Source organism: Brassica rapa, chromosome A04 (assembly GCF_000309985.2).
Source record: "Brassica rapa cultivar Chiifu-401-42 chromosome A04, CAAS_Brap_v3.01, whole genome shotgun sequence".
Classification (NCBI taxonomy): domain Eukaryota; kingdom Viridiplantae; phylum Streptophyta; class Magnoliopsida; order Brassicales; family Brassicaceae; genus Brassica; species Brassica rapa.
Window position 1 is genome coordinate 15,495,015 of NC_024798.2, and position 23,064 is coordinate 15,518,078.

Genomic DNA, 23,064 nt, shown 5'->3' on the forward strand with positions numbered 1-23,064 from the left:
TAAGAAAAACTGGTTTGATGATTTCTGGAACAAAAGAAAACTGGTTTTGATGATAAAAATGCAAAAAATAAATAAAAATGATCGGAGACAAATATGTAGAGACAAGATCACACGTACACAATATGTGTGTATAATGGTTTAACACCATAAAACTGAAGATCAAAACCTATACTATTTATATGTTGCATGTGATGATTTCGAGTCCTCGAAAGTTCCATGCAAAGATTTTAGGAAGACACCAAAACCCTGATGATTGGTTCAGACAAGTGGATTGTATATCAGTTTATATCATTCATATCAATCAACTTTGTATGTGATACATAAAAGATTTTTTACACTCGTACTAATGTGTCGATCGAACGTGTGTACATATTGAAATGTAAACTCCTTTTTTTCTCCTCGTTTACTAATGTACCTGCATTTTAAAATACGTTCTCACATTAAATATCATCTGTGTCGACAAAAGAAATTAATAATTCACGTAAGGTATCCGCCGTTTACACATTTTCTCAAAAAAACTATAAAAACCAAGCATCAAGAAATCAGCAGAAAGGGAGACATAAAACTAGAAATGCCCGAGAAAGATGGTCAATGGGGAGAAAGTAACTTATTCAAAGCCGTACCGCTGTTATTTCACAACAAGTTTCAAACACACTTTTTTAGAAAGTAAAGGAGCATTTGCACACTCTATGCAAACCACATGTTTTATATTGTTAATCTCTTTGCTGTATAGCATTTACGTAACAGCTGTTATCTATTAATCATATGCTAAACCAAACTCTACAGCAAGTAGCAACCCTTAGACATAATAACGAATACGCTACTCGTCTACGTGACTCATTTGGCTTGGAGACTTTTCAGTACCCTAACGTTAGCCACTTCTTTTCTAGTTCGAAATTCTTAAATCGAGACACCATTTTTTTTTTTTTTGCTAAGAAGAGAGACACCATCTTCAACGGATAAATTAGTAGCTACTCTATTAGTATACTGTAAAATCAACATTTCTAGCTAATAAGCGGCGAAAAATTAACGTGTGCATGTTATCCCAAGAGCTTCATGAGCCGCCTACAAATCTCCAACCAAATCTCTCTTTGTCCATTAAAGCTAATCTAGATCTCCCCATTATCCTCTACGTTTACTCCTCTAATTTATTAGTATTACTTTTTAATCCCATATATTACTATACAAAATAACTAACCTTAACTTTATATCATGCGGCTGAAATTACATCAAGGAGAAAGCCATCCTAACCTTGTTTTAATTAAATAATGATAAAAATTAGTGTATTACAAGAGAAACATCACAACTGGATGGTATCTGGTATCCTAGCTAAATTTCGTTTCACCAACATTTTCAGTATTTAATTGTTTACTTATAATTCGTCTCCCAGAGGCTTCTATTTATCTAGTTGCTCTTTCCTATTTGATAACATCATATCCTAATTTCTCATTTCCGAATAAAACAGAAAATTCGCACAATATATAATATTAAAAAAATAAAAATAGATATGTATAATAGCTGATGTCATTGATTATAGAATTCAGAAATTCCAAAACCCTTTACTCTATTGACAAAGTGGATTTTCTCTAGATTTCCACTTACATTATGCTTGGTCCTAATTGTACTGAAATTTACTTAAGATATTTATCCTTTTTTGTTTTGTTCCTTGAGAATGAGGAAGGGTCAAGTGGGAAGTTGCGAATCCTTCTTTGAATTTTGGTTAGTGCATTTAGTTAGTTAAAGATAACCATTATGTAATCTTCTTGGCTCTCAATTAAATAATATACAATATCTTTCTTAATATATTATTATTTGGCTTTTTAGTGTTTTTTTTTCTAAACATTATTGACTATCAGAGTTTTAGACTATTTTACCATTGTATATGCACACCTTATTGTGCTATTCAATACTTTAATTTGTTTTTTTTTTTTTGAGAAAGGGTTCAGTACTTTGATTTATCATACATATACGAGACTTATATTTACGAGTCAATTTTTATCCGTAAATTATAACTAATTTTACGCACGCCCACACACACACATAAAAGACAAAATAAGTTTACAAATGTTTATATTTATGTCATTAATTTGATGGCGTAATCAAGTTCATGATGCCCATAATGCTCACAATGCGTATGACGATGGTCGTTTACGTGACAACCCCACTCAATATGAAGGTCACTTATTAAGTTGCTAACAATCCACAATTAAAATGCTTAATTTCCAATAGTGGCATCACAGCTTAAAAAATTAGGTTTTAGGAGATATAAACAAATCACATCAAAGTAGGTCCTTTATACTGTTGTTCAATTTTAATTTTCTGTTTAGCATTTCTCCTAACAATAGAAAAAGAGAGATACACGCCTCGAATAAATTTTGCTGAAACTTTGGCCAGGTCAGCACTTAAAAAATTAAATTTTGCTGAAACTTTGAGAATTTTCCCCTTTACATTTTGTTCGTAATCCTTACTAATAAAAGGGACCTTTGGAGGTTCCATAGAGCGTCCACATCAACAAAAAAAACTTCTCCCAAAAGATGACACGTGGCATAAAAAATAGTTTTACACTTTAATATTACTAATTTTCGCAAAATATAAATAATATGTAAACATACAGCATAAAAAATAGAAAAACTACATTAAACATATGTAAGATTACCATTTTTCACTTGAAAAAAAGAAGGTTTATCTCCATAATGTAACATTACCATTTTATATAAAAAACAAAAAACATTATATATAATTTCGAAAATAATAAATATATGTAAACATACAACATAAAAAATGGAAATACTACATTAAACATATGTAAGATTACCATTTTACATTTTTAATTTAAAAAAAAATAATATGTAAACATACAACATAAAAATAGAAAAACTACATTAAACATATGTAGGATTACCATTTTTCACTAAAAAAAGACGGTTTATCTCCATAATGTAAAATTACTATTTTGCAAAAAAAAACATTATATATAATTTCGAAAATAATAAATAATATGTAAACATACAACATAAAAAAAATGGAAATACTACATTAAACATATGTAAGATTACCATTTTATATTTAAGAATAACAATAATATGTAAACATACAACATAAAAAAAATGGAAAAACTACATTAAATATATGTAAGATTTCCATTTTTCACTAAAAAAAAGTGGCTTATCTCCATAATGTAACATTACCATTTTATAAAAAAAGAAAAAAAACATAAATATAACTATTTGACTATTTGTCCAAGTTCTTCTATTAAACATTGTCGTTTTACATTAAAAATGTAAAAATACATTAAGATTTAAACATCTATCTTAAAATATAAAATATAGATAATAACTAAATATAAAGTATAAGAAAGAGAAATACTCAATATATATAAAAATAAATAATAAGTAAATATTATAAATATATAAATATACGAATTATATATACAATAATAAGTACATGCACAATTTTTAAAAAATGGAAAGAGTACATTAAATATTAAACATCTATCTTAAAATGTAAAATATAGATATTAAGTAAATAAAAAGTATAAGAAAAAGAAATACACAACTTAAAAACAATGGAAAAAGTATATTAAGATTTAAACATCTATCTTAAAATATAAAATATAGATATTACGCAAATAGAAAGTATAAGAAAAGGAAATACACAATTTAAAAAATGGAAAAAGTACATTAGTATTTAAACATCTATCTTAAAATGTAAATCTATCTTAAATTATAAAATTATTAGTAAATAGAAAGTATAAGAAATAGAAATACACAATATAAAGAAAAATAAATAATAAGTAAATATATATTATAAGAAAATACCCAATTTAAAATATAGATATTACGTAAATAGAAAGTATAACAAATGGAAATATACAATTTAAAAAAAAAAGAGAAAACGTACATTAAGATTTAAACATCTATATTAAAATATAAAATAGAGATATTAAGTAAATAAAAAGTACAAGAAATGGAAATACATATACAGGAAAATAAATAATAAGTAAATAATATAAATATATAATATATGAATTATATATATAATAATAAGTAAATACACAATTTTTTTTAAAAAATGGAAAAAGTTCATTAAGCATTAAACATCTATCTTAAAATATAAAATATATGATAAAAGTAAATACACAATTTAAAAAAAATGGAAAAAGTACATTAAGATTTAAATATCTATTTTAAAATATAAAATATAGATATTACGTAAATAAAAAATATAAGAAATGGAAATAAACATTTTAAAAAATGGAAAAAGTACATTAAGATTTAAACATCGATCTTAAAATGTACATTTATCTTAAAATGGTAGTAAATTATATAAAAATGGAAATACCACATTTAACAAAAAAAAAAAAATGTATAGTTTTACATCAAGAAAGTCCCTATAAAACTCACTATTCCATCAACATCAACCTCACACTATCAAGGAAAACTTCAAAGCACTCGAGCAAAAAAATGGTTCCACCATCAACTCTTGCCGTCCCAAAAACCTTTAATGACCTTGAAAGAGATTTTTTATAACAACGAACTTTTTGTTAGGTGGATTCATTGTTGGGAAACCCGCAACTTTCAAAAACCAAACTTATTCATGGGAATTGAATTGCTTTTCATAGACTCAAATGTATTCTTACAAATTTAAATTAATCAAATCCATAATTTTATTGTTAATATTCGTACCAACTCTTTCATGATCAAACCATTACAGTTAATAATCATTCAAGCGTTTATCCCGAAACACTTCCTTCCTCGCCAAATCAGGTATTGGTTCATGTTGGTTTAGTATTGTTTTTGGTTTATTAACCAGTTTAGGATGGTCCTATTGTAAATATAATTTAAGTTGGTTTAGCATATATTATGCTTAAAATAACTTAAATTAAATAATAGTAATATTATGCTTAAAATATAATTTTAGAGAGTTTTCAAATATAGTTTACAGAACATTATAGGTGATGAATTTAATTTATTAAATTCATTTATTATTTAAAACTAAGTTTTTTAAAAAACATTCTGAGTTATAAATATCAATTATGGATTGGTGAGTATAACATGAAGACAAAACTATAAATATTTGATTTTCAAGATAAGAAATTCAGCTTTTATTCAGTTACTCAATATATAATATCTTGAATTATTTTTAAAAAATATACATAATTTATATATATAGATTAATCTTCCAAACTTAAACAATTATATTATATATGAATGATGTTTTTAAATAAAAATAATTTCTGATGTAAAATAAAAAATAAAAAAAACAAATGGTTATTTTTAAATAATGGAAGTAATTTACATTATACTATCATTTAACAAGTATTAGATATGTTTTGATATATCATTATTTTCTATATCCAGAAAACAATAAATTGTTAAACATCAATATTATCTAGGTTAAGTATACGAACAACACAAATTCAAACATCAAAAAATATTTACATAAACATTATAATACAATAATTTAATAAAAAAATACAATTCGAAAAAACAATATTCAAAAGAATAGTTATATACTTAATATGTGAAAATCAAAGATATTTTTGCTAAAATTGTACTTACCTGGCCAAGGAGATCGACCATCTTTTTACGGATCGACCGATTGTTGAGCATGTGGTCGATCCGAAAATACTCTGCAGTTTAATTAAATATCTAAACATTTATTCCAACACCCAACATATAGTTTTGCTAAATATGTTAACTAGATAGCCAACAAAATTACAAAAAAAGATATTTAAATAGTAAAAAATATGTTAATTTAACGTGTTAAAATATAAAAATAAATTTTAATTATGACATGCATCTTAACATTTATATAAATATATATCATAACCTAAATATAAATAATTTAACAACTTAAATTAGAAAAAAAATCCCGGGCGTAGCCCGGGTTAATCCCTAGTACTAATAAAGCCTCTTATGAAGATCCTTTTAAAAATTGTTATGGGAAATTATTATTTTTCATTCAGATTGTGATTCTCTTGATAAAAAAATCACCTGATTATTATTATTATTAGTTTTATTATTATTATTATTATTATTATTATTATTATTATTAGTTTTATTATTATTATTATCATTTTTATTGTTATTAGTGGCACATTAATAGAATAAGAATACCTTTACAAATTACAACATATATGGTCGAACTCTTTTTTTTTTTGTCACAGAAATTTCATTAATAATAAAAAGAGAGAATGTACCCAAAACATGGCACAAACTCAGAAGTCTATTACACAGAAGATAAAATATGAAGAGCCTTTTTGGCTAAGCTATCAACAATCGAGTTCTTTGATCGGGGGAGATAAGAGAAACCGATTGATGCAAATCCAGAGGAGATCGAACGGATGTTGGAGCCAATTCCGATGACTTCTTTAGACTATAGGTTGCTGGAGATAGCTCTGATGAGCGTTGAATTGTCGAAGAAAGCCTTGAATTTTGGGAACTCTAAGGTTAGCTCCAAGCAAAGGACCGATCGCATCGCGATAGCCTTTGCGAGTAGGGGAAAACCAATGTAGCAATGACCCAAGGATCCATGGACCGGAGCTTCTAGATCGTGGCCTGGGGGACTCTCCTTTACTTCACAACAAGAATGTAACAGATGTATACACAATTTTGAAGAAATTTATCTTTTTTTTTGGCCAATAGAAGAAATTAATCTTAATTTTCTGAAATCCTTTGATGCAGCAGATGTATACACAATCAGTAGGATTGAAATATGGCTCTTCGCGTTGAACCGTTGAGAACACTCAACTTCTTAAAATAGTTCAGCCAACTTCTAATAATCCATGCTTAACTCAATCTCCCTTGAGTTTAACTCCCACTAAGAACAAAAAAACGCATACTCTACGAAGCAAGGGATGTGACAGTTTGTTGTTTGCGGCCGATTGTGTTGTCTAGTCTAGTCCTTGCAAAAGCACGTTGAACCATCTCTTTCCAATCCAGGTGCCATGACCTAGTTCAAAATCCAGCGAGCTAAGCTTACGATGTCAGCGTGATTCACATCTAGAACTAGTTGGACCACTTAAATGACTGTGGTTGGACCATGTTTTAGTCTTAGACCATGGGGCAAGGGGGCCTAGGCCCCGGGGCCCAAACTTTTTTTTCCATATATAATATCAACAAGGGTCCGATTTTTAGAAAAAAACAGGTATAAAGGGGCCCAAAAAATTCAAATTAGTTATATATGTACGTAAAAAAAATATTAAAATTTATTTTGCCCAAGGGCCCATAGATTCATTGGGCCGGCCCTGAGTTTAAGAGCATCCCCATTAGTGAACTTATGGGGGTTCACACAGATTCCCAAAAAAAATATATTAAAATAATGAATAGTGATGAACCTGGCTCTTCTCAACTCTTCCCAGTGAACCTGGCTCTTCTCAACTCTTCCCAGTGAACCTGTGTCTGACGGGTTCATCACTGTTTCGTGGGCCTCACGACACGTGGTGGTCCACAATTAGTTCGATTTTTTTTTCTTTTTAAATTAAACAAAAAAATTAATAATAAAAAATTATAAATTTGAATCCGAAGAGGGGGTTCACTAATTGGGATGCTCTAATAGTCCGATGATGATCCGGATCACCCACATGTTATAAAAAATGAGATCCATACAATTATCATCATCAAGATCTACATTCTACCATAAACAGTGAGCCCTACCGTTATATCTCGTTTTTCAGTTTGTTTTTGCCTTGGAATCACTGTAAACTCCGGCGTATATGAAGGCCACACCATTTTATAGTTTCATTTCTCTCAAAATTCTTTAATCTTCCATGATATGCAGAAACCCATATGATTTTCTGCTTGCAATCTAAATGTTGTTTTACGAGCTGGATCCAAAAACGTTATAAGGATGCTGCATTCGTTATTGTTCTTTGATATTAATCCGCAAAGATAGTTAGCTATTTAAAGTAGGTAAGTGGTTTTATTGGAAGACGCAGTGGATTGTTTTGCGAATCCACGAAAAACAACAATAAATATTTGTATTCACCAATTTAAATATCTGTGAAGATACCTCAACTGTCAAGGGCACTTGTGGTCATAACTCTCTTGTTTCACCAAAAAAATTGTAGCAGTGATCATTTTTATTGTTAACCTTAATCAAAATTTTAAACTTCGGAAATCTATACCAATTTCCCTATAATTATATCTATGCTTACCAAAAGTGTTCCACAAATAGTACATCTAAAACTGATAAGCTCCCTAAACTAGTTTAAGAACTATAAACACGCAAACATTTTAGTTTATTCAGAGTTAATATATGACATTTGAAGAAAAAAAAATGCTGATAAAAGGCATTTTGAAACTGTCTTATATATTTATCAGATAATTTGGCAATTTGTAGTAGCTGGTTTCTGTTGAATACAGATTTGGCAATATGAAAATCGACAGATTTTTTTTTATGGTAATTTGTGAAAGACAACATCCAACAAGGTATTGTGGACAATCTGGAGTCAAATACGGCATCAGCAAAATTTGGTAAACACTATTATCTCATGGCAGGGCCAGTCACTGAATACAATGATGTCTCATGGTCACTTATCACAGCTAAATTCTCTTCCACTAGAATAAATTATTGGATGTTATTTTTTTTCGTGGAATAGTTTGGTGCAATGTGTTAAATATACAAGAACATGTGGAACAAACGTTATGGATGAAAAAGTTTAACAACAAAATTTATAATATTTTCTACAATAAATATCAAACCTTAACAACACAATTTATAATATGTTCGAGTGGCTTTTGGTTGAAGAACCGTATTTATTGATGAAACTATTTTAACACGTACATTATTTTTAATTATTTTCGGGTGTAAACAATAAAATAAAGACTCACGTAACCATAATAGTTGGTATAAGCAAACACAACATATTCGCAGCATAATACGAAACATTTTTTGCTAATGCAATGTGAGTAAGTAACTAAATTTTTTAAAATATGTCGTTGAACTATTGTGGCTCTTAAAATTTGTAAATGATAACACATACTGTATTGTTAAGGGCTGAGTTTTTTTTTTGTGTTTGAAAGTTTGTGTTATTAACTTCGAAGTTGATTTGGAAAAGCGAATAAATGAATACCATTTTTTATAATATAGATTAACCACTTTGATAAAGAAAACCGGGTGAAATGTCATACCAAAAAGCTTGTTGTTTCGCTAATGTTTTATAGTTATGAATTTGAAGATGACGGAGAGTGAACTAAATTCCCATGTTTCGGTTTCTGGTTCGAGAAAGTTAAAAAAACAGTCTGGAACTCTTTTTGGTAATTAGAAAAATCGTCGGACTGGTGAACCCTGCATTGTTTGGTGAAAGAAAAATAAACTTTTAACTAAAGATAATGCGACAAGTCGACTGTGTGATATTTGTGAAAACCTATCAAATGCCTGCATCAGTTCAATGCCATATCTATTCCGACTTCGAAAGGTCAGCTTACGTCTCACCGCGTCCTATGAATATAAAATAAATAAGTGGGATCATAATAAAATTTCAAGATTCAAATAATAAATTTTATTTAATTGCTCAAATTTTTTTGTGTGGACCAGTTGCATGCGCTCGTCGCCTTTGGGGACATGAGGAAACATGAACGACCGTATGACGTACTTCACGGTCCGCACAACACACCACTTGTTTTCCACTTTGTTATCTCTCTTACTTTTGTTTTGTTAGGTCAATTCTTCGAAATCTAAAAGCTTCTAATAAACTTATTTTATTTCGTTGGTATTTCTCTTAATGGTATTTCGTGGAACAACAATCCCTATCTACAAAAACTAACAAGTTTATCTACTCATCGTTGGAGTAATTTGAACTTCATAACAATAAAATATGATGTATTTAATTGCAAGTGAACAAGATTGAATTTTGACAAATTATTTGGACGATTTTTTATTTAGTTGTTATGGGGCGAGTATGTTTTTTCTACAGTTTGTTATTTTCTTACGTAAACAATTATTACTAATTTGTGTTTTTATATAGTTTTTTTTGTCCGTTGTATTTTTTCATATAGTTAACTTATAGATTTTAAATAAATATTGCAGAATGCATGATTTTTGTATCTTGCTATTTTTATGTAGACATTTACTTTATTGATGGCTTTATATTTCCGTAAACGTGTGAATTATTATTTTTGAAACTTATCATAAAATACTATATACGAATGTATTTGAAAAATGATCATATTAATTAAAACTTATTCAAAAACTAGCGCTACACTTTCATCCATATTGCTGGGGTATTTTCTGGATATGGTAGGAGACATTTCAAAGGATAAGAAACTATTTGAAGCAATGCAATCTGATCTGAAAAATGTCTTTTTTAGGTAAAAGATAGAATTCCCTGATTAACAACAATAAATATAAAATAATAAATATAGTCGATAAACATAAATATTATAAACTAAATAACTTAATATAAATAAAACTATAACCATTTCTTGAAATTTGATTGGAAATTCCTAACTTGGATTACACCAGTTATGCGAGCTAAATAAAAAAAACAGAAGTTCTCCTAAACGCACAACAGCTTAGTTATGAAATATATTTACATATATACATCTAACATCTTGGTTAAGATATATGATAAAATTTAATTATTTAAAGCATCGTATTATGTCGTGACCAAAATATTGTTTGGATCCCTGATAATATGACCCATTAAAAAAATGTTATGGCGCATATAAAAACTAAGCCACTACTCCAAGAGGCAAGGCTATTTGGCATGACCAAATGCTCTTTCAAGGTTATTTCGAAGACAAAATTGCGTCCTGATTTATAAAATTACAGAATTCGGAAATTATTTACAAAATGTTCCAAGAAGATACAGAGGTGAGAATACCTATAGCTTTAAAAAAAGAAAAAAAAAACTAAAGCTTTTTGTATGCCTTTCATGTTAGGTTCTTCTCTGTTGCAAATGAAACGAAGAATAACACGTAATCGGAAGCCCAGTTTGAAGAAACCGAATATTTCGTTTGGGCCAAATGCTGAATTGACCTTTATGGATCATGAATTGAAATGTTTTTTGAGCTAACCCTTATTTTACATAACTTTTCTTTTTAATAAAAAGGGACATTAATCTAACTATTATGCTTTTAACCATCAACTTATAAAATACTATTAAATTAAATAATAAAAATAAAAAGAAGAAATTAACTCTTCAGACTTATCATGTGGTGGTGAGGGATTACTCTCTACTGATTACTGAACATCATTGTCCTAAAATATATGTTTGTGTCTTTTCATGATTAATTGATTCCACACAATATTCCTTTATGTCTCCGAGTTAAAACCCTTAGACCGATGATGTGTTGGTAAGTGATGCTGCAATAATTTCCGATAATTGTGCCTTTTCATAGAGTATGCATTTTTTTTCCCGCAATCTTTAGAACTTCATTAAGATCTTGATATCAATGTTACCAAATATTTATTATTTTTAATTTTCATCTTTTTCACTGAATATGCTTTCAAAGATTAACAAAGCATCAATTACAATAAAAACCTGCTATCACCAACTATACCTGATATCAAGCTTAACTGCGAGATTTTGACCATGTCTACTTTGTGTGAACTTGAACCCGTTGCTTGACGTTTCTTGACTTTTGTATCATACTACTAAATTTGGATCTAAATTTCTGAGCCTAAATTTAAATCTCAACATAAATAAATAATTTTGGCAAATACAAATTTATTGTCTGTTCTCGTTGATCGATGCGGATATATTCTGTGTTGAGATGAAAAATAAACATGAAACTTTTCTAAAAAAATACTTATTTTCTTAATAGCACAACGGTTTTAAAAAAGACAATGTTTAACAAATTATGGCAACTTTACAAAACGAATTTTTTTAGTGAAAAAGAACTTCGTAAAACAAAGTTAAAATTAGGGGAAAAATTACTTAGGAGCTCATTTAGAAATGTTTCATGTGTCATTAACTATAACAACAACTAGATTTTGACCCGCATGGGTATTTTTTTTAAAAAATATGATATTATTTAATTTTTATATCACTATTTAGGGTTGGGCAAAAAACTTGAATTCGAAAAATTGAACAATCCGAATAAGTAGTACTAAATCCGACCAGGATTGATTAAATATCCGAATTATTCAAAAATTTGGTATTTGAAGAACTGAAATCTAATCCGATCCGAACCGAAGTATTTTAGGTATCCAAAATATATTTATATACTTATATATATTAATTATTTTTAGATTATATATATATATATATATAAACATCCAGAATATATATGATACTTTTAAGTTTGCTTAAATGCTTGAAAATATATACAAATAATCAAACGTAAATATCATAAATAGTTAAAATATACTCAAAACTCCAAAAATACTTAATAATTATTAATTCTCTATCCAACTATTTAAACCAAACCTATTTAAATTGATTATCCAAATCCGAACCAAATCCTCAAAGATCTGAAATGAACACGAAATTCCAAAAAAGACCCGAAAACGAACCCGAACGCCCACCCCTAATCAGTATTTTATATATATATATATCCTATATGTGTCATCATAGGTTACAAAATATGTGTTATCATATAATTAATCATATTTTATACGTACCATCAAATAAGTTTTCTTATAATTAATAATATTTTATACGTATAATCATATAAATAATCACATAAATTAAATTTTAAAATTTAATGTGAAATATAAAAACCATAATTTAAGTTGGTGTTTGAAATTGGGCTTTGTATTGTATTTTTCTTATATATATTGAAAACGTTTTTATAATAGTTATTGGAAAATATGTTACTAAAAATCAAATTTTGAATATATGTTTATTTTTGAATGAATTTTTGATATAAATCAATTTTAAATTATTATTTTTATTTGAATATATATATATCAAGTAACATTACTTATAGACCAATTACTTTTTTAATATAATGGACTTCCAATTTTTTTAGTAGCATAAGTCCATTATTTTTTTTTAACTTACTGCTATCCATGTTTCCAAACAGTACTATTTTTTTTAACTACTATCCATATTGCCAAACAATCTCAATGTGTACTTCAACTTTAATAATATAGATTACTTACTCCCCATGTTTTTAAAAGATGCATGTTTATGCAAAACGAATCTTTGTAGTGAAAAAGAACTTTGTAAACAAAGTTAAAATTAGGGGGAAAAGTTACTTAGGAGCTGATTTAGAAATGTTTCATGTGTCATTAACTATAACAACAATTATTTACTCTCCATGTTTTTAAAAGATGCATATTTATGTGTTTGTACACATTAAAAACATAAATTTTGATAATAAGTTTATTTTTTTATAAATATCATTTTCCCATAATTTTAAATCTATAATATTTAAAAGTTTTTTTTGAAGTTTACAATTTATCATATTAACTAATAAAAATGCATTAAAATACATTTTTTTAAAAAATTATCTTTTAAAATCAGATGGAATAAAAAGGAAGCACTCTTTTTTAGCACTTTTTATTATCTTCACAAACATAAAAACAGTAGAGGCACCTGACTCCCACCATCATATTTCCGTCCGCCATAGCTAAAGTTACTTTTTATTCATGTTTTTCTTAATAGGATTTTTACTAATAAAAGTGCTAGTTGTAGACTTTCGTTTGTGAGTTTATGCTTTAAATGGGTTGTGTTATTATCTCAAAATGTACGTATATGAAGAATGTTTAATACAATAACTCTGACCTATCCACTATTATATTATTTTTTATTAAGCACCCCCTTATAAGCACTGGGGTTAAAGATGTCTTTAGTGTGTTGAAATCATCATTAATGTATTTTTCTATTTTTTTCTCTAAAATAAGAAATTCTATAATAGAGATGAATTTGTTTTCAACGTATTCTTCATTCTTTTTCTTTAAAAATGAATATTTTTTATATATATTTTTTATAATTTTACAAATAATATCTTTTTTTTGTAAAAGTTAAAAACCAACCCAATTTAGTTTAACATTCATAAAATTATGATATTATTTACACTGAATATTTTTATAGAAACTGTTATGTAAATAAAAAGTATGATTATATTTTTTATATAAACGGTATATTTTCACTAAAAAATATTTGTTTTGCTTAAAATTGTTAAAGTAAAAAGTTAAAAGATCATTTTGTGAAAAAAAATATGCTTATATTATATAGGAATGCTATTTTTTCCTTTAAATATAGATGTAAAAATAACAATCTCTATTTTAGAAAAAAAAATAAAATAGGGTTGAAGTGATTTTACCTCTAAATATCAATACAATACTAAAAGGGGGATATAAGCCATGGAGAGGGTGTCCACGTAGGATAGGAAAATCAACCAATCAGAGAGTCCGAAATTGCCACATCATCTCATTATTTTTTCGTAAAAAAACAATGCGAAGGAAAGGATCGAACCCGGGTTAGTAAGACATAAATATATGGCAGTTACCACTAAGCCATTGAAACTTTCTTGGACACATATACAAGAACGACTAAGTATGTAATCACAAACTCTTATGTACATTTACAATAATATGAATTCAACTTTCAAGACTCCGATACTTTGTTTTGTAAAAACAAATAAGTAAGTGACTAAGCTAATATATTCTTTGAAAGTGTAATAATGTTGACAAATATGAAAAATCATAGATTTTTGTTTTCGTGACAAAGTTAAGAATTTTGTAAAAGTAAGTTTAACATATAAATTTTCGTGACAAATATGAAAAAGCATAGATTTTTGTACAATTTTGACAAAACAACTCAAAACATAGTTCTCTAATGTCTTATATAAAATATTATTTAATGATGCAATAATTAAATATATCAATTCAATAAATTTTGTAATTTATAGACAAAACAATAACACAAATTTTTTTGAAACATTTGTTTAACCTATCGATTTTTTTTCATGAGAATCCAACTAAACAAGATAAAGAAAAATTAGATTTACAAATATTTAATTACCATTTTATTCAATTTTGATTAATTTCAAATTGTAATAATGTATTTTTTTGAAGTTACAAAAAATAATGTTCTTTCTTTATTACACTAGCATTATATATAGATTCTATATACCCAAATAACTATAATATAACAACATAAGCTTACTTTCCCTCATTCATATGAAAACTTTTTAAGTTATCCACCAAAGAAAATTAATTAAATCAGTCAAATTGTTAAATACAACAAATAAATATATAATTTTAAACTCATGTTAATTGTGGATCAATGAAATAATGTTCAAATAATTGTGGATCAATGAAATAATGTTAATCCTGCTGATCCTCAATTTGATTAATTTCAAATTGTAATAATGTATCTTTTTAAAGTTACAAAAAATAATGTTCTTTCTTTATTATACTAGCATTATATATAGATTCTATATACACAAATAAATATAATATAACAACATAAACTTACTTTCTCCGATTCATATGAAAACTTTTTAAGTTATCCACCAAATAAAATTAATTAAATCAATCAAATTGTTAGAATACAACAAATTAATATATAATTTTATTTTAAATTAAATTATTTAAAAGTGTATTTTCATTAAAAACAAAATAATAAATAAGTAAAACTGATTTGATCGTAATTTTTATGACTTATATACATATATATATATATATATATATATATATATATATATATATATATATATATATATATATATATATCAATTATGTGAAAGAAATAGAAGCTTAATATGGGAAAAAAATCTTAAATACAAAAAACTCTAAAAATTAACAAAAAAAAACTAATAAATTAAACTATGATATCACTTGAAAGCTTTTTAGACAATATTAATAAAATATTTAAGCGATAATTAGACAAATTTGATTTTTTTTCCAGCCAAAAGTTTATTATTAATTAGCATCAGTTATTTCAAGATGTTTAAGAAATGATGGACAAAAAAATAGGATGGACATAAATGATATATGAACTATGAATAGTATTTTGTAAAACTAACTTATATAACACATATGCACATCCATTTTCAAGTCCTTATGATGTCTAAATTCAATTTCTTCAGATGAGTTATTTCACAAAGAGATCGTATGAGATATTGTTTTGATATTCAGATTTGTTTCTTGACTGTTAAGAATTGATAACTGTAAAAATGTCTCCTTCGAATATGATATGTTTATAACCGAATCCTCAACATGAGACAAGTTTGTTTAAAAAATAAATAATTTCATTTTTCTTATATTATATAATAAATATATATTATTTATTGATAATAAAAATATAGTTATTCATCTATCACAAATATCTATGCAAATATGTGAATCAAATACAACAATCAAACAACATAATGATTTCCACAAAGAAAATATAAAAATATATATATATATATGCTATGTAGTCTTATTTTATATTCTTTAAATAATATATTATAATATTATACATTATTTTTTTAGAATTGAGAAATACATATAATATCTTATCCGCGCGTAGCGCGGTTAAAAAATCTAGTTATTATAGAGGCAAATATAGAGGTGGCCTGAGATGATCTAAAGTAGCTAATCTTGTGGTTTATGATGTTCAACAATAATTTTTCTTTTTGGAAATTTATCAAAAAATAGCTTTTGGACCGTTCAGATTTACTGGTAATTTCGCACAAAGTACAAAATAGCTTCTGGACCGTTCAGACTTCAGATTTTGAAATCTTGCTCAGTTTTTTTTTGGTGCTAAAAATATTACTTGATAACCCGAGATAGTTAATAAATTGTTTACATTTCACTTCCATTTTAAATACGAGTAAACTCGTGAAAGAAAATATCGTACAGACGAGCACAAATAATAGGTGAAATAACAAGACACTGTGTCAGCCTGCTCCGCATGCATGTCTCGAATAAAACAATGTACTTTTTTTTTTGTGTTATTATTGAAAATAGTTTATTCTTAAACCAAAACGTAAGTTTTTAGTTTTTCCATCAAGATAAAAAGAGAACCAAACTCACAAGAGGCAATCTAAAAGATATTACTCCACATTATTTCATGGTTGCACTATATAATTTGAACAACTATATAACAGAACCGGGAAAGAGCAAACTAAAACCATTCCAAACAAACCAAACCAAACAGAAGGATAAGAGATCGGTGCAATATTACGATTACAACCGTAGAACAAGTCGAACACGAGATACACATTAGTGGCAGAAGATGACTTTGAGTTCTCTAGGAGAAGAACAGTCATGCATAAGCGAAAGACTATCATGAGCAAAAGTCATAGTCGAAGGACACGCGTGCTTAAAGAACAGAGAGTGGCTCGAAGCTCGACACGTCTGAGGACTATTGTAATGATTCCTACAACACAACTCATCCGTACGGAACGCCTCACACCCACTCTTACAAGCCACCACGTGTCCACCGTGTGACCGGAGCTGAAGATGAGCTGGACACGTTTTCAAGAGGTCTTCGCGACAACCTACGACGGGACAAACACCACGGCCTTCGTGAGGAGTCACAGTCATCGGAACGTTGAAACCGTCGACGAGAGAGACACCGTAGGAGGATAAATCTTGGTGTCCACCGTGGTGGAGATCGAACTGAGCGAGAGAAGCAGGAGTTGCGCCCCCGAGACCGTTACATTCGAGACGGTGACCGCAGTCTCCGGTGACACAAGAAAACTTGCCGTTGTAATGGGAGCAGCCGGTTCGGCCCCATATGCGACCGGACCAGTGGGTAGATGGTGGGAAAAAGGAGCGGTGGGTGTTGGTTAGGAGAGCGAAGCCACCTTTTTCAAGGACGGGGTGGCCAGCGTTGGGCTGAATGGCTGGCCAGACGGTGAAGGGACAGTGGTTGACGACGGTGAGGAAGAGACGGCCGGTGTCTGCGGAAGTAGTGGAGGAGATGAGGAGTAGGAGGAAGGAAGCGGCGAGAGGAAGAGAGGTTTTAGCCATTTGTGTTTTTTTTTTGTTTTTGGTATTCTGTAGCTGTAGGTGAACGTGACTTTGCAACGTGTATATATATGTATAGAGCTGTGCATAAGATTATGTTCGTAGAGTGACGAAAGTACCCTTTGAGATATTTGTGGTAATCAGGCGAAGTATTTGGTATGTGCATTTTACGAAGATGAAGGGCTGCAAAGTTTGATGGGGAATTAGTAATTATTGATTTTCTCAAGAATTCAGTAACATCTCTGATCATATACTGGCTTTTTAACTTCTAAGTTCATATTTAATATAGTTGACAAAAAAAAAGGTTCATATTTAATATTTAAAGCATTTGGTCTTATAAAGATACTCCTGTTTCCTATTATAAGTAGTTTAAAGAAAAATAGTTTGTTTCAAAATATAAGTTGTTTTCACATTTTAATGCATTTTTTATTCTTATTAAATACTGTTTAACTAATAAAATAATACATATTTTTTTTTTATGATTGGTTAAATTTATACATTAAATGATACTTTTTGAAAAGTAACAACTTTCTTAATATTGATGTTTTTAATTAAAACTACCTACATTTGGATAATATTTTACAATTTTTGTGGATATGGGAGAAATTTACCAGAAAATTAAATCAGTATTATCTATAATTTTAATTTTACGTTGCTTATTTTCAATTTTAGTATTTGTTTTCCTTTACTAATCTTATAAAATTATTTTTAATTTAGTGCTTGTTTTCTTTGGCTAATAAAATAAGTTTCCAACGTTTTTATATATTGTTTTGAAGATAATGTGTTGCTTACAGAATTAAATTACACAAATAAATAGCTACAAAATAAAAAATTAAAGAAGAAAAAGACTAAAGTATAAATAAAAAAGTTTTACTCTATAATACAGTAAGAAATAGAGTTCGTTTCAAAAAAAAAAATAGAGTTATTCCAAATATAGAATCAGAAATAAAATTACACTATTTGATAGTAAGATATAAAGTGGGGTTGAAGAAAATTTTACTTTATAATAGAGTTTGTAGAAAATAGAGTGAAGTTAAATATGTCCTAAAAACTTGTTGAAAACCAGATAAAAGAATGAACCTAAACAAACGGACTCATGATTCAAGTTATATTGAATTTTCTATACTTCTAAACCTATAACAAATACTATAGTTCATGCTTTGTGACAGCGATTCATATCATATGAAAAGTTCTTCTGAATCTAATGCAATAATGCTAACACTGACAAGTTTTATGCTTTCACATTAGAAACCGGTCGATTATTTGACAAACACATGTAAATGACAAAACAACAAAACAACAACACAACAAACCAAGAGGTCTTTTTGTCTGCTTGTGCAACTTCGAGAATTTGAAAAATCGTGCAACCTTTTCTTGGTCTTCAGTAGCCCAATCCTAAACTTCATACTTCATACCTCTCTAGTTATTTACCTAATCGATGTCCAATTCAAAAAATTTCAAGGATGTGATTGTTCCGTTCATTCACAGAACTACTTGCTAATGCTAGAGTACGATAAAAATAAGCTACTACTAATACTTGATTCCCATTTCCCAGTATGATGCCTAGATTACAAAAGCTAATGGTTACGCTTACTGATAGATATTAGATCTATGATATTGCCTTTCAGATTCCCTCATTAATAAATTGCACAGGCCAATTATACATTAGGAAAGCATATAAGTTTGGGTTTCAGATCTTGGAATCCGGTTCAGATTAGTTTTATCGGATCTTTCATGTAGAGGAGCTTTGGATCCATTTCAGATGGATTCCTATCATTTTGAGTCCGTTCAGATCTCCCTTCTCAGAACCATTTAGACATTTTTGGGGACATAGTTCGGTACAGATATTTATCACCAGTAAAGACATAAAAACAAAAGATATCTGAAACATCTGAAGAGTTTATTCGAAATAGCAAAAATATATAAGTAATGCTCAAGCATAATTCTTATAATCTTCCGGATTCAGATACCTAATAAGATCCACAGGCCTCAATGAAAAATACTGAGTGTACATATCCAAACTTGACCCGAACTGACTTTCCCCTATTGGTTACCCATGCCTAAAAAGCATGTATCAAATTCACAAATATTACACAAGCTAACAACAAAATTTAAGTGGACATTTTGAAAGTCATAGTACAGACACATCTAGGTTGTTAATACAGACAAGATGAATCACATAAGAAATACAAATCAATATACTTTTGATCAACGGCTGCATTTTACTTTAGAATGACCTTTTGCCCTGATTTTACAAACGTTTAGGCATTGCGGGACTTGGTATATGCAAAATATATCAAAGATCAAACTAAAGGACAGATTCCAACCTCCCTCTCTCTCTCCTCACAATTGTCTTTGTTTTGTTTAGGTTTCTATACAGCGCGTTTTCGCTTCGATCTTTTGCTTCTTCTTTGGCCAACGTCAGGCAAGGGCTTGCTTGTGCTCGAAGCTAACGCTCCTTCACGAACCTCTTCTTCCTGTTCCATCATACTTACTCAATAAGTTCTTTAACGTAATCATGTAATTATTTACTTGATCGAGTTGTAGTTTACGAGTATTACCTCATCATCGGACCCTTCTTCTGATTCAGACTGAGATTCTAGCAATTCAACTGTATCTTTCGCAACGGCCTTGTTCTTCTTGCTGCGCTTCTCTTGCTCTTTTAACTGTCTAAATCTGTTGTAGTAGTTCAATATAACATCCAACGCTTGTAAGAATAAAATGTTAGAAGTCAAAGATTATAAAGAGATTCCCTCACCTTTCGCCAGCATCATCAGGCTGTGCAATAGATCTCTTCGCCCGTCCCGCGGTTATTATTCCGCTTGCGTTTTCATTGACTGCAGGCGCTGCCCCGCCTAGTTTACGCAGCCAAACTTGTTGTGCGGTGCTAAGTACATTGTTTGTGAACCTAACATACAATTGCAAGGTTGAAACGTTAAGCATCAGCGTTTGAAATACACATACAGACAATTAAATCTGAACAGTAAGTATCAACTATACTGGGAATCCACACATCTTATATACATTCTGAGAATGAAGCCATCTAGGTTAAATCTATCCTACATGTGTGCCATCTTAGATAAACTTATACTGAATGCTCTCATACATATATGAAAATTGAGCAAAGGTGTGGGAAACCAACCAGTAGATAGATAATCCTGATGGGACAGACAATGCAAAGTAGCCAATCATGAGTGGAAGAAACTTGAAAACAAGAAGTGTGTTCTTCTGCGCAGGATCGTCTGTCTGCCCAAAATAAAATAAAATTGAGCTTAGAAGCTTTCAGTGATAAGAAATTTTCAAAAAGAAGCTTTTGTTATGTCTCTCACTTGAGGAGGCTTCATAATCTCCATTGACACATACTGGGAGACAATAAGCAGAACAGGCAAAACAAGATACGCGGCAGTATCACCCCATCCCAATGGTGGATGCCCGTCCTGCACCACCAACCAACATCAGACTAGGAAAAACTGTATTCATGCATGTTATAACAAAAAAGTTAAAAATTTTCTTTCTCTCATTACCACAAAAGGGAAAAGCCATGAGACGCCAGATCCACTCTGCCGAGCAGCTATACTTGTTGGTCCACCAAGAGATGGAATCCAAAAGAAACCTTCTGTAAATAGTCCCTGCAAGTCAAACCTCTTTTTTCAGCAAAAAAAATAAACAAAACCTACCAGCTTACTTATCATAAGGGGAATATCAATGAACCTCGTTGGCCACGTTGGAGAGAGCTTGGTATAAACCAATCCAAACTGGTATGGTAGCTAAAGTTGGCAAGCAACCTAACATCAAAACAAACAAGATACTGTATATAATAACGAATAACAAATTGCAGTACAACCACCATTACTAGTAACTAGTACCTGCCAATGGATTGACACCAGCTTGTTTATACAAACGTGACGTCTCTAGTTGTATTCTCTCCTACATACACACACACACAAAAAAAAAACAGTCACAAAAGAGTCAAGACTCGATCATCCTCATTCTTGAGCCACAAAAGATCCACCTGATTGCCTGCGTAACGTTGTTGAATGGCTTTTATCTTCGGTTGAAGATTTTGCATCGCCATCGTTGATTCAACCTACAGAATGAACTCTAATTCAGCTAAATGCTTTCAAAATAACGAAAAATCCACTTATCGTCAATTGGTTTTGAGCTGAAAAAACTCATAATAAACCCAAATTTAATATAATATATCATAACCGCCACCATAGTTCTGTTCCCACAGTTGCCCACACTACTAAGGGAAAAGTTTATTAATAAAAAAATAATTGGTTTTAAGTTGAAAACTCATAATAAATCCGGATTTAACATAATAACAGAACCACGACAACCCCGTGGAGGTTGTTACAACCCCGTGGAGGTTGTTACACTAGTCGAAATCAATCACCTGCTGCTTAGTCAAAGGGTAGGTGGCCGCCTTGACGATGATAGTAAGCAAGATAATCGCGAATCCGTAAGCGTAGGGCACATGAACCGCCGTGAGTCCATCCTTCAAAAACTAAACAATCCAAAAACATAGACACTACTGTTACAAATCTCCACAAATTAGAATCAGCTCTGCTTTAAACCTCACCTTGAGCACCAGCTCCATGCCATCGGAGATGAATCCGAACCAACCGCCACTCTTTTGCACGGCGGGATCAGTCGATACAGCTGAATCTGCAGCGCCGCCGACGACGGCTGCGTCGGCTACGGTGTAGAGGAAAGACTCAGCTCTGGTGAGAATCGCTCCGATGTCGACCGAGCCGTGGAGAGGAGGAAGCTCGTTTAAGCTGAACCGTACGAGATGCTTGTTACGAAATTGAAGGCTTCCTCCTCCTCCTCCAGCTACGTGGCGGGAAGAGGAAGAGGGTTTGAGCAAGGGTGAGCCGAAGAAGGAAGATGGAGACGAGATTAGAACTCTCGCCATTTGGAGGTTCCTTGAGCGAGAGGACGAGAGGAGGAGAAGAAGATAAAGTTTTTATTTTATTTTTGTGTTTTTATTTTTCTTTTTGTTTAATTCATGGATTTAAATAAAAATGGAACGGGGACGCTGGTGAGAGCTTTTTTTTCTTCATTTGGTGGAGATTACCTCCAATCACAAGAGACCACGTGGCCGTGTATCTAACGTGGGATATGAGTGTTGTACGCTATACCGATTTGCCACTACTAATAGTAATATCCCATTAGCCGGACATAACACTGAATCAGTTAATC

The 23,064-nt window shown here is 29.9% G+C and overlaps 2 protein-coding genes and 1 long non-coding RNA gene across 3 annotated transcripts; 1 reads left to right on the forward strand and 2 right to left on the reverse strand.

Annotated features, from left to right (window-relative positions):
* Positions 1 to 387: 387 nt before the first annotated feature.
* Positions 388 to 18,109, reverse strand: LOC103864920 (osmotin-like protein). The gene is made up of 2 exons (XM_009142694.2): positions 17,098 to 18,109; positions 388 to 950 (listed from the first exon to the last, which is right to left on the reverse strand). Exon 1 carries the CDS (start codon positions 17,860 to 17,862, stop codon positions 17,110 to 17,112), a length of 753 nt encoding a protein of 250 aa, XP_009140942.1. The 5' UTR covers positions 17,863 to 18,109; the 3' UTR covers positions 388 to 950; positions 17,098 to 17,109.
* LOC117133315 lies at positions 17,941 to 18,837 on the forward strand. The gene is made up of 2 exons (XR_004457119.1): positions 17,941 to 18,131; positions 18,164 to 18,837. It is a non-coding gene; the product is annotated as an uncharacterized LOC117133315 (long non-coding RNA).
* A 1,109-nt stretch (positions 18,838 to 19,946) lies between these two features.
* Positions 19,947 to 22,864, reverse strand: LOC103864921 (inner membrane protein ALBINO3, chloroplastic). The gene is made up of 11 exons (XM_009142695.3): positions 22,442 to 22,864; positions 22,256 to 22,366; positions 21,872 to 21,946; positions 21,726 to 21,786; positions 21,571 to 21,644; positions 21,384 to 21,488; positions 21,189 to 21,296; positions 21,002 to 21,105; positions 20,618 to 20,767; positions 20,421 to 20,535; positions 19,947 to 20,336 (listed from the first exon to the last, which is right to left on the reverse strand). Exons 1-11 carry the CDS (start codon positions 22,775 to 22,777, stop codon positions 20,232 to 20,234), a joined length of 1,344 nt encoding a protein of 447 aa, XP_009140943.1. The 5' UTR covers positions 22,778 to 22,864; the 3' UTR covers positions 19,947 to 20,231.
* Between the last annotated feature and the right edge of the window lie 200 nt (positions 22,865 to 23,064).

What these genes read in the sequence shown, in the direction of transcription:
- LOC103864920 (XM_009142694.2), bottom strand. Translation starts at nt 17,862, where the DNA reads ATGGCTAAAACCTCTCTTCCTCTCGCCGCTTCCTTCCTCCTACTCCTC.
- LOC103864921 (XM_009142695.3), bottom strand. Translation starts at nt 22,777, where the DNA reads ATGGCGAGAGTTCTAATCTCGTCTCCATCTTCCTTCTTCGGCTCACCC. An exon ending in GCATGGAGCTGGTGCTCAAG is followed by an intron (nt 22,367 to 22,441) that starts GTGAGGTTTAAA and finishes TGGATTGTTTAG; the next exon opens with TTTTTGAAGGATGGACTCAC. An exon ending in AGATTATGAAGCCTCCTCAA is followed by an intron (nt 21,106 to 21,188) that starts GTGAGAGACATA and finishes TATTTTGGGCAG; the next exon opens with ACAGACGATCCTGCGCAGAA.